General features: G+C 30.9%; 1 protein-coding gene across 4 annotated transcripts in view; it reads left to right on the top strand.

Moving 5' to 3' along the window:
* The window catches only part of LOC118179362 (polycomb protein eed-B-like), a 96,911-nt gene that overhangs the window by 35,323 nt on the left and 48,636 nt on the right, over nucleotides 1-12,952 (top strand). For all 4 annotated transcript variants that reach the window (XM_085818607.1, XM_085818604.1, XM_085818603.1 and 1 more), the window contains one exon: nucleotides 5,600-5,733. In XM_085818607.1, coding sequence (XP_085674733.1) covers nucleotides 5,600-5,733 — 134 coding nt within the window. The remainder of the gene's footprint in view (nucleotides 1-5,599; nucleotides 5,734-12,952) is intronic.

Here is a 12,952-nt window from a genome sequence, read left to right as displayed (position 1 = left end):
TCAAACAACTTTCCGCTTTTGGAGATGTGAATTCTTTTATTAAATGGTTCTAAACTTGGCGATTATCAGCATTTTGGCGATTTTAAGATCAGTTTCTATAGAAAATTTTTAAATCCAAGATCTGGGAATTTTTTGACTATTTTTTAGAACATTCTAACATTGATAAATTTCATTAAAATAATGGTAATGTATTGGAATTATATTTAAGAAATAACATTAAAATAAAGCATTTTTATTTTTCACTGTCATATTATAAAGTTCCATTTTGTCCACATATTATACAATTTTTTTAATCTGAAAAATAAGCAAGGAATAATGCTATAAAGCATAGTTTACGAAATAGTTTTTTAGCAAAAGCAAAATAGCAATGTAATTAATTAAGAATGTCTTTTTAATTTTTTCATGCAAGAATTTTTCCAATTTTTCATCTCAGAATATGCATCAGTTTTCTCTATAAAATTAATTTCACACTTTTTTCCTCCGATTTTTTCATAAAAACGTTTATGGATTTTTGTTGTTACAGAACTGGTAGGGGTAATTTTTCTTTAGGATTTTAGACATTGAAGCTTGGAAAGTTGAGAAAGATTTCAAGGCAAATTTATAGACTCACGATTCTAAAAGATTCTAGAAAAATGTGATAAAATGAAAAATGTCTCCATGGTAGTAACACACAGTTTCTTTCATTTTGGAGAACATTTCATTTTAAGAACAATGAAAACATAATAGTTGAATGTTTTACTTCTGATTCTAGAATTTTATCTTCCCTTTATTTTCTCTACTTTTTACTAGATACAAACATGGAAAATATCAAAAGTACTTCTAATCTTAAAATATGGACAGGCATTATAGAAAGGAATTTTTTTATTAATAAAGAAATTGAAAACTGACAATTCAAAAAATTCATCTAATATGTCTTACTGCATCATACACAGAGCAGGCGCTAGGCATTTTGCCACCTGATGCAGTCTCTGTGTATCTTAAATTCTGATGCCTCTCTAAATTCTACTTTCAATGCCTGCTCTAAATTCTAAAAGTTTTGCTATTTTTAGATTTTTTGCTCAGTGTGTCCCTAAATTCTAAAAATTATGCTACACCAGCTCTGTGACCAGACCTTACCATATGTATTTCATATTTTTTCTGAATGTTTGTATTACTAAAGAAATAAAATTAGCAGCTTTTTCTGTACATTCTAAATGCATTTAGTCTTTTAGAATAGCAGAAAGATAACAAATTGCTCATTTACAAAACCCTTTTGCGTCCCATACATTCTTACGCCTGCCCTGTTTGGGGATATACCAGCTATACAAATATTAAGAAAATCCAAGTGTTACAAAATGTAACACTTAGGCAAGCCACTAATAGCCGATGGTTCATTCGGAACACGGCATTTATGAGGAATTAGAAATTCCTACTATTTATACTTACTGGCTGAGAAATTCTTCAATAATATCCCCAGTATAAACAATAGTACAATACCTGTCATGCGGTACGACTTTACTAATGAAACAAACAGTAAACACCCGCTTGCGGTCTTAAGATATTTATTGTAATTTAATATATAAATTATTTATGTACACTCTCCCTACTATTGTGTGCTTTGTTTTGGATTGCTGTCTGATGTATATATTGTATATATTTTTCTTTTGTATTTTTATTATTTCTTATTACTGTATATTTTGATATTCATTTATGTAAACTTGTGGTCACCACTTGGACTCTGAAACTCAGCGAGAAATAGGCAATTTCTTTTTAACCACTTATGCCATTGCCATGCGTGCTTATCTCCACCAAGGCCTACAGTTATTGAAGTATGTTTTTTCGGACTCACACATCGGTTCTCCCCAGACTTTTTTGTTATGAACTCAAATTTGTTTCTTTGAATTTTTCTCCAACTACTCGTAACCACACAGATTCGAAAATCGAAAAAACATCTACGCCGGGATAGCGTCATAACGCGGAAACCTGTATAGTGATAAACTTGTTGAGTTTGCTTGAGCCGAAGTCTTTAATTAAATCCCAAAAATTTAAAGTGAAAAGGAAACGTTTGAAAAAAAAAAAAAAAAAAAAAACTAAATATGTAAAGAGAAAGAAAATTATTCTTCAAAGATATGTACAGTTATTATTATGTAAATTACCCAGTTGTTTACTGTTTCAGCCTTTACTATAATTTCCCATTTCTATTTCCTCATCAGAATGCAAATCACTTAGACAGTTTTTAAACTGAGTTTTTTCGAGTGTAAGATGAGTGTTTCTGCACTCCACTTGCTACCTGCATTAATTCCTGTCTAGCTCTGATGAGTTGTAATTATTAGTCTTTCCACTACTGCTGCTGACATTTGAGTTTATTATGACAATAGAGTTACGGCACCAGATTAAATTGAATTTAAATTGTATAGTTTTTTACCACTAGTCCATATTTTTAGTTTGAATTTCACTCTTCTTGTTAAATTATATCACCACAAACTGTATTTTATTTTGTTAGCATAAGAACATGCCTATATGTTCCAAGTTCTTTTTTAATAAGAAGCTTATTTAAACCTTTATTTAAATTTATTATTTGATTTAGAGTTACTTTCAGACAAAGTGATAATTTGCTTCACGTATGTCGGGGGGGGGGTCGGACTATTTAACTTTTACCAGATCAAGTAAACCCTCATAGGTAGTACATTGTGGAGAGGTTGGCAGTTAGGAGATAAAACACTCAGAAACTAATGAGAACATTGTTTTGCATATTGAGACAAATTTCTAATTGTTAGAAAACATGCTTGAGAAGGAAATCGATATAAATTAGCCAAAATGTCTGGGCAGGCCTTCAAATTATAAAGACGCATAATTATTTTGTTGAGTTTTATGTTTTGTAGCTTTTAATGTGTAATTATCCTAATATTGTGTAAAAATCAATGTCATAAATTGCATGTACAGTCAAAAGTCGTTTATCCGGACTCGTCGGGACTTCGGCGATTCCGGATTGTCGATTTTTCCAGATTATAGATCATCAGTTTAAATCTCCTAAGATGGCATGCAGAAATTCTAAAATTAAAAACATGAAACCGTAATTTATGAAATAAAGAACAATTATGATCTAAAGGGTATAAAAATTTACAAAAAAAAAAAAAAAAAAAAAAAAAAAAAAAAGCTTAATATTTATACTTTATTAAACATTTCTTTCAATGTAAGTTGTTTAAGTTGCTTCGTTTTATGTGATAATACTTTCTCTTTAATTCTATAAACAGACATAATTTCTTGTTCAGTTACAAAGTTCCGCTGTTCAAGTCCCGTTAATTGCTGTGCCGAGAATACCGACTAACTTGTCAATCGAAATTTTTTCATTTTCACTAACCTCTCTGTCACATTCTTCATGTCTTTATCCATTTTTTGCAGCAATTGCACCAATTTCTTTTTGTTTGATTGACATCGAAACATACTTTCGTTTTGTATGATCCTTTGGGAGCTCCAGAATCGGAAATTCTATTTGACATAATCGAAAGTTCAAGTTTACTTTTATAGTATTGCTCTTACAGGCTGCAAAAAATAATAAGCCGGATACAATTCGAAAATTAAGGAACAACTCAATCATCAACATTAACTGAAATAGATAATTAGATAATTTTAGCTTATACCATCCGTTATACATAAAACGCTCATGCGAAAACGTATTCTGCACGTGCGCACACGCATATGCGCAGACGTAAAAGGTCTTACGCGCAAGCGTAAACGCCTATGCGCATGTGTCAACGCGGCGCGTGCGCAGAAAGTTTTTAGCTTTGAGGTCCGGATTATAGATCATTCCGGATTATGGGTGTCCGAATTAACGACTTTTGACTGTATTTTAAACTGCGAAATTTTATGAGATTGTGGTATTAATAGGGTCTTTTAACAAATATTATTAAAAAATAAATTTAATTTAATAGTGGCCATGTAAATGTATAATGACTAAGATTATCTAATACCTAATTTAATTATATCTAAATGCATTCCCTTAAAAATTATCACTCTGTATTAAAGCAAGTTATTGCCTTTCGTTATCATGCTGACCCCGGCTTCGGTCCCTGGGGACCGGCACTGGAATTTTCGTTTGGCTGGCGTCGGTCCACAGGACCAACAGTATTAAAGTTAAAAAATAAGTATAGTCTCAATGAAAAGTGATTAAATGTAGTTTTAATGAAATTTATTGAAACGTTCTAAACAAAAATACAGCTTAACTTTACACATATTACAATACGAAACAACTATTTTTGTAACATTTTTGGCTATCTTGCATCCAAATAGTTTTGAATTGTCATCATAACATTTCGAACAATACTTTTGGACTTTATGTGCATCACCTTCCTTTTTGTATAATTTATAAATAATTTAAGTCGGCAATATTGCACCGCTTCATCGCTCGCTGCCGGCTGAACGGAAAGGACAGCAAATTCGGCGCCGGGCTCAACGTGTTAAGGTTTGCCATGCTCACAAGGTAAAACACAAAAATATAAAAATTCATGTGAAACTTTGCATCTAGTGAGACTTAATGCAAAACAAGTTATCACCGCTAATGCTTTAGTGGCTTGACCTTAAAGTATATTAACTGAGTTACAACCCCTAGAACTCTACACTAAGCTACAACACTAACAGCGTCAGACAGAGATCAGCTAACTTTCAAAACTTGTTTAACTGTGCCTACGTCAGGCCTTTCAGATTTGTTCTGATCAGCAGGTTTCTCTATAGGCAAGTAGGAGCGGTGACAACAGCCAGTCTTTTGTCATGAATCATGCTGGTTATAATTTTAATGCTCATTTTAACCTATGCTGCTTGACATAAAATCTACTTGCTATTTACTAAACCTCTAGACTGAGCAAGTATGTGACATAATGAGACATTAAAAAAAAGCTAACTGTTAGTAAAACTTAACTAAAATGTCACTTATCTTCTTTCAATTATGTCCAGTTATTATAAATGTAAAATATTTAATGCTACTTAAATAATTAATAAAATTAATAAATAAATAAAATAATTTTATTCTTAAACATATTAATAATTATGTTAGTTAAGTTATGTTTAATAATAATGCATCCTACTCGCGTTCAGGCGTAGATATAATATTTTTAATTGAATTTACTCAGTTCCCATTTGCTCATAGGTCCTTAATTTTTTTCATTAATGGTCCTTAAAAGTCCTTAATTTGCGTGTGCAGAAATATGTACGAACCCTGCTTAAGAACATCTGAATTGCTAACTCTGGACTGATTTCTTTCAACTGTAGTTTTGAGATCTCCTAAACCTTCCTTTTTGCACAGAACTAACAATTAAATTTTAGAATGAAAAAATGCTCAAAATGTTAGGAAATAATAAGAATTAAACTCTCTTTTAATATGGGAGTCTAAAACTTTTCTTCTGTAAATTGGGAATCAAACTTTCTTGGCATGTTTCCAATGAGAACTCTTAGTAGGTGAAATATAAAAGAGCTACTGCTCTTTGTTGACAAAACACCACTCCTGGGCTAGGTAAAGTGAAATGTTTCTTTGAATCAATTCACAAGTAAATAGCAGATCTCTGTTAATATGTTTATTTTATAGTACTTGACCGCTTACTATTAATCGTTATACTTTGTCTTTTAGGACTTTGATCTTCTTGGGCAAAAAATTGTATCTTGTGGAATGGACCATTCCTTAAAAATATGGGAAATAAATGAAGAAAAGGTCAGAGTTGCAATAAGGGAATCTTATGATTACAATCCCACAAAAACAAACAAGTATGATACCTCATTAAATTTATTTTAAGATGCATTAATCAAAAACAGCATATATTTAATATACAGTATTTTGATTTTTCCCTCTTTTGTATAGTGTGTTGGTTTATTTGAATTCTGCTTGATTTAAACTTTTGTGCTTCTAATAGTTTTCAGCGAAGTATAGAGTCTAAATAATTTAAGTGATTACATTTTTGCTCTTTTATTAAATGATATGCAAGTGAAGTTATTAAAGAAAAAAAATTGCCAAAATAGGTTATTTTTTTTTTTTTTTTTTTTTTTTTTTTTTTCCATTTACAGACACGTGCACATTTGAGAGCATTCGGGCTAATACCGTACTGTTCTAAAAATATTTAATAACAGCATATCATTAGAATTTTCGATAGACAGCTTCACGGGCTGGAGATAAAAATGTTTTATTCCGTTCAATGTTGCCACTGCTCGCTTTGAAATTGTAGAGTTTTTTAATCAAAAATTCATTAAAGTTTTGCAAAATATGAAATAAACAGTAAAAACAAATTCAGAATTCCTAATTTGGGCTTCCAGGTGCCCATGTTCCTGTGGAGGACTATGTTATTAAAAATTTGATGACTCTAGGTATCGTCATTTTTTTACAATGTGAGAAACATACATACATTCATGTAGATTCTTCATTACTTAGTTTCTTTAAATATAACACAGGGCAATAATATTTAGTGGCAACAATTTCGAAAGTGGCTCAACCCAAAATGCTATTTTGAGTCTAATAGCCCTTCTGGGCTAACCCATTTGGGCACAGGGGAGCTTTGAATTAAAAATTATTTTTAATATGATAGACAAATTGTAAAACTTTTAGGATATGTATTTAAGAAATCTTTTTTTGCTCTTTTCGTGCTGTTATATTTGTATTCATAAAATGTTTCATGTCTGTTTGTACTGGTATTTTAAATTTTATTAAAATGATAATAGTACATCGGCGCCCATGTTCCCTTTCTCGTTGTTTGAGTTCAAATCTCTGACTGCATTTTCGCGTGGTGCAAGGTCTCTTATTTTATTCATCTCTATATAATATGAATAGAACTTCCATATTAAGAATCAGACGATATTTTCATTCGTGTATAAATGAATGCTGCAACTTTTGAACTTTGAATAAAAGCATTTTGTGTCGAACTGTTTATATTAAAAGCAAAATATTTATTACACATGCACTACTTACTACTGCTTTAAAAATTGCTTATTTAATGAATTTTTATATCGAAATAATTGGTAACGCTTGCCTGATTCATTTATCGAGAGCTGAGAGAAACTAAAATGAATTGTGAAAAAGTAAAGCTCCAGAAAAAGATGTGAGACAAAAAAATTGACCTTCATTTTGAGTTCAAGATGAGTTTCAAGCTTAGCTTATAAGGTTCTTTCTTAAGGAGAAAAATATTTTCCTGTTTGGCATATGATATGCATTTAATATCACACAGTATGTTTTATCTACCCAAAAGTAGGGATTATTTCATATTAGTTTCATTTATTTCAAATTTTATTTCTGAATAATTGTGCAAATAGAATAGGGTTGATAGAACTGGCTAATTAACAAGCAATCAAAATCACTTTGAAGTCTCCGGTTATGATTCTTTTCAATAATTATATTATGTATGGACTAATCCAATTCTCTTTTATTTGACTTAAAGATAGATCTTCATGAAGCAATTTTAATTGATAATTTGTAAACAACAGATTTTAGTAAAATATTCGTTAGTTACAATTTTGGTTTTCTAAGCAAATTCCCTCATTAATTTTTCTCTGTTGAAAGGCAAAACTCTTGAAATGTCTAAAAGATTTTTTTCAAAGTTACTAAAAACATAAGCATATTTTGCATAAGCTAACTTCATGCATATTTAACATGCATAATTTTATTATTTTAATTGTTTCATGGAAACAATGAAGATGTTATTTACTGATCTATATCATTAGAACTGATCTCTTATATGATCTATATCATTAGAACAGATCTCTTATATGATCTATATCATTAGAACTTCTGATAACTGAAAAGCTTTGAAGGCATCAATAAAAGTGCTTGCTGCATACTTCCTAAAATGGTTTCGTTTAAGCTGATTATGACAAAGCCCCTATCTGCTGAAGAAACAAGATGCCTTCGTGGAGGACTTTCTAATGGAAAATGACTCGTATACACATTACATATGGGGAAAACTAAGAAAATACCCATGCAGCCATTTAAAAAAACATGGCGTCTAATCGAAAAGTTCAAATTAAATCTGAGGTATTCATTTATTCAATAGTTTTTTTTTTTTTTTTTTTTTTTTTTTTAACTGGGCTCGTATTTAAATGTAATAAGATAGAGGGCAAAAGGGTCTCTCAGTTGTACACTTGCAAACAAATAATCTTGATATCTTTTTTTTTTTTTTTTTTTTTAACAAATAATAATTTTCATCATTTATATCTCTATGAGATAATGCTTAAATAAAATTGTCTAAATTGACTATTTAAGAGCATAAACAGGGTTCGTAGCGGTCCTTACAAGTGCTTATAAGTCCTTATATTTGAAAATAAAATATAAAGGCCCTTATAGGTGCTTACTTTTTCTTTAAAGTCCTTATTTTTTTGTTTTTAGTGCTTATTTTTTGCTTTAAGTGTTTTTTTTTTTTTTTATCCTTTATTTTTAATGAACGCGCATTTTTTCCCCGTACCAAAGCCGAAACTAAATAAACAACTTTTCTTCCTTATATGCAACGTCAGATGGTGAATCATACTCCCGAAAATTGCTTTCCCCCCTTCCTCTGCATTAACGGAACCTATGGTGCGCGCGAGAGTACAGACTGGTGCACGTCGTTCTATTGGCCAAAGAATTGCGAAAATGTAAAATCTTGATAGCAATTCAAACGTGTGTAGTATTTGGGTGGGAGGAAAAGAATACCGGTACATTCGGTATTCTTTTCCTCCCACCCAAATACTACATACACGTTGTACAAACGTTGTACATTCACTTCCACTACTAGAAAGGCTAGCTATTCTGTTGCAGTATTTAAAACTTGCAAAAATTACAATGATTTAATAAAAGTAAATTCCTCTTGTATCTATTAATTACCAACCAATTAATTTTTCATTAATGATTTCAAAATAAATTTTAATACATAATTTAATATTGCAGTGTTGGTTAAGTTATTTTATGATATAGTGTTTTAAGTATTATGCCTCTCTCCTACTTTATGAAAGAATTTATGCCGCAATAGCGAATGAATCTATCTTAATTTATATGAAATTGTACGTCAGGTTTCCCAGCTTTTCAAGATATCCATGAAATTTTCCCAATTAGCACATTATTATTATAAAATAATAAAATAAATAGTGATGTGATAAATACATAGACCATATGGATAACATTATCACATGTATGACTTAATTCTGCCTTCAAATTTGCAAGGAGAAAGAGCACATTGTAAAGCGTAATGATGATGGTTCGTTGAGAATTCTGATGTTCATTAATGGGAGACATATGTCTTATGATTCTGGACACAAAAGGCAAAGTTTGTAGAGCTATTAGATATTTAAGTTGATCAGGAAACACCAAAATCAGCTATGCTTTCTTGTATTTCTGTATTTGTTATTCCGAGATTCCAAGACCAGAACTTCGATTTTCAAACGATGAGGCTATTAGTTACACCACAAGATGATATAGTGGGGAAGACGGAAATTCTTATACACTTCTCTACTGAAATAGCGACTGGCAGAATGGAAAAGACCCAATCGTTGAAATCCATGTGGTGAAGAATTATTACTATCAACATATTTTGTCTGATGTCACTGTAGAGATATGTTTTTCAGAGCAAGAAGCGTGGATAATCAGCTATGACCTCACCGAGATTTGAAATGAATTATCCAACTCATCTGAACATGCTTACCAATTACACAGTACACAATACAATACGGAAGGTGAAAATTCGTTATATGGTCATTTTTAATATCTAATCATCATTTTAATTTACTTTTCTCTGTTTTAAAATATGTTAAAAATTATGTGAAAATTCTTAATGCTTGCCTTTCGGAATACTTGTTAGAGAATACGATATTCTTCAAGGGATAGATTACGAAGATATTGTTGATCAAATTTTGAAATTTAAATTTTCTGAAATGAAGATACAAAAATAAAAAATTTTTAAAATGTATCGTCTGTTCAATAGTTTTTTGTACCAAAAACACCGTTATTTTAGTTACTAAACTAAAATAAAGGTTCACTGATAAATATGGTTATCTTTTTTAATGGGTGAATGGGTTATAGTTTGTTCCTATTTCTAATACAAACGTTAAGGTACTCGACGTTCTGGGCAAAAAGTGAAACATAAGCATTTCGAATTTATTTTGTTGTTTTCTAATGAATAGCTCTTAAACAATTTTTTGCTTTTGGTGATGTGAATTCTTTTATTGAACGTTTCTAAATTTGGTGATGTATCAATGTTTTGGCAATTTTAAGATCAGTTTCTATAAAAAAAAATTTTTCAGCGATCTGAGAATTTTTTGACGATTTTTTTTAAGCATTTTAACATTGAAAATCATTAAAATAATGATAACATATTGAAATTATAGATACTTTTCCATTTCGCCGGTGCAAATCTCACCAAGCACACACATAACATACGCATATAAAATGTTAACAAATGTTGGTTATAAGAATTTTTTATTTTGAGGGCATAAACATTTTAATATCGTTTAAATTTTTAAAAAAGCCAATAAATAAAGACAATAAATTTGTAAAAAGGCATTAATTTAAGAATTTACTATGCTTTCATGGTACAACATCCTGATTCACATGACCCCAAATAATCTCATCTCATGTAAACTATACTACAAAAATCTAATTCTCTCTATCTACATTAATTTCAAGTTAAATCTTAATTTGGAGTACAAGTTTAAATGCAAGAATTATTTCAATTCGTATGAATAGCTTACTCAGAAATTATGTAAAACTGCAGTGCTTTACTTCGCTAGTCCATTCTCATTAGATTTGATGAATTTAACCCTTGACCTAGCCTTTCCTATATTTTTGCCTTCGTGTGAGCAGTGTGATTACATCCTAACCGACTTGATTACTGCGAATGGCCTTAGGGCATAAAACTGAATTGTCTGGTAAAATTTCTATGTAATTGTATGCCGGTATTGAAAGAAACAACCAATCTGATAAGAAATGGCTGTGACGTTTTTTGAAAATGATGTGTAAAAGGTTACCAGCGAGCATTTTCCGTTTGGCATCAATTGTACCATTATTGGTGACTTTATCGCCTGCACCGGCAAAACAGAAAAGTACCAAATTATATTTAAGAAATAAAAATAAAATGAAACATTTTTATTTTTTGCTGCAATATTATAAAGTGATATTACTTTCCATCTTGGCCACTTATTATGCAATATAGTGAATCTGAAAAATAAACAATGTAATAAAGCACAATTTATGAAATATTTCTTAGCAAAAGCAAAGTAGCTATATAATTTAATTAAAAAATGTTTTTCCTCTCCATCCTTTTCTCACATAAAAATTCATTAGACGTAATGAACTTAAAATCTAATGAAGAAATAACTTGTTGTAAAGAAAGTTTTCTGTCATAAAACGTTCTTAATGAAGCTAGGGGGAGGGAAACATGAAAGCAGTACCTTTAGTGAAGGTAGCAATCACCATCCAAATCTATAATTTTTTGCCAACATTTTGGTACGTTTTTCAAAGCCTTCGGCTCAGAGATTTGGTGGCCACGATCAGATCAATCTCATTTCAAATCAATTTCAGTTCAGATGGCTTGTGCAGAATGGAAGATGGTGCTAGCAACTTGTAAAATATTTGTCTGTTTTTTTATCGAAGTGTTACAAATTTTGTACATAGATAGATGATTTTAGTGCAATTATGTGTGAATTTTTTTTACGTTTTCTGTGTAATGTAACATGGAAAAAGAAAAAAAAAAAAAAAAAAAATCAAAAGAGACAAGTTATACTGAAAAAGTAAGAATACAGGGACAAGTCTATTTAACATTGAGTAAGTGAGTATCTCAGTAATTTGGTGAGACATCTAAAAGCTGGCAATCATTTTGGTGACTAATTTTTGTCACCAGATCTGACAAGTAATCACTGAAAGTCATCAAACTTGGCAAGATTTTGAGCCACTCCCTGTATCACTGTAATAGGTATTGTAATTGAATAAATGCAATTGATTTTAGAAGGAAAAAGGGGGGGGGGAAATTACCAATAGTTCTTAAGGAAAAGCACACAAAAAATGATTTTATTTTTTGTTTACCAAGTAGTATATTATATAAACTACCTAAACATGGTCATTTGCAATTTTATTGTGACATGTACCTGCATAGAGCATCTAATATTCATATTATTGATAAAATATGCTAAGTTTTGTATTGTGTGCATTTTTCATAATGTTGTTGTTATAATATTTTTTTATAAATTAACAGTGAATTACACACTTTAACCCTTACTGGCACTCTAACTTTAAAAGTTGGAATTTGGACATAAATAAATAAAAAGTCTAATCAGGCCTAGAGGAGTACACAGGTAAATTTTTGTAAAGACAGCACTTACCGTTTTAATTCTGTAGGTGTGCCGGAGCAGCCTCACTGAATAAATAGTGCTTAAAAAGAGTGCTGAAGCGAGCATTGCTGGGAAATGCGTAACAGAGTAAAAGATTTTGCGTATGATTAAAAACTCTAGATTCTGAATACTGTAGCAGATTTAGCATTACCCAGGGTATGCCACGAGTAGGCGTGCTACTCTACACCCCCCAAAAATCTCTTCTTGGTAATATGATGATTACATGTGTATAAGTTGAAAAAAAGAAGTAAACATGTACCGGGATCCATACCAGATTCACTATCTGAAGGCAATTTGTGTTGCACTTTCAGTGCTTCAGAAATGGTAAGCCCTCTCCGGTCCATTTGCAAAATAATTAAAAATCAGAAATAAATGAACTGATATTATAACTACAATTAGAAAATTTAAACTATAAAATAAAATTAAATAAACGTCTACAACGTAAAACTATCAATTACCCTATAAGGTATTTCTCCCGCCTTCTTGGCATGCCTTCGTGGTGTGGTGGTCTGCACGCTGGTCACATTTTCATCACTCCTGCTTCCAATTAACCTAATGACTCTACAGTGGTGCCCGAACTAAAAGGGTGTTGGATATGATTGTCCACAACCAGGATTTGGTGATTGGGTCCTCTAAAAACCCCAGTTGG

Source organism: Stegodyphus dumicola, chromosome 6 (assembly GCF_044657685.1).
Source record: "Stegodyphus dumicola isolate Sdum_Otavi_A_Nest chromosome 6, ASM4465768v1".
In the NCBI taxonomy this organism is placed as follows: Eukaryota; Metazoa; Arthropoda; class Arachnida; order Araneae; family Eresidae; genus Stegodyphus; species Stegodyphus dumicola.
Note: the sequence above shows the minus strand (reverse complement) of the source record. Positions and strands in the feature narration are given on the sequence as shown.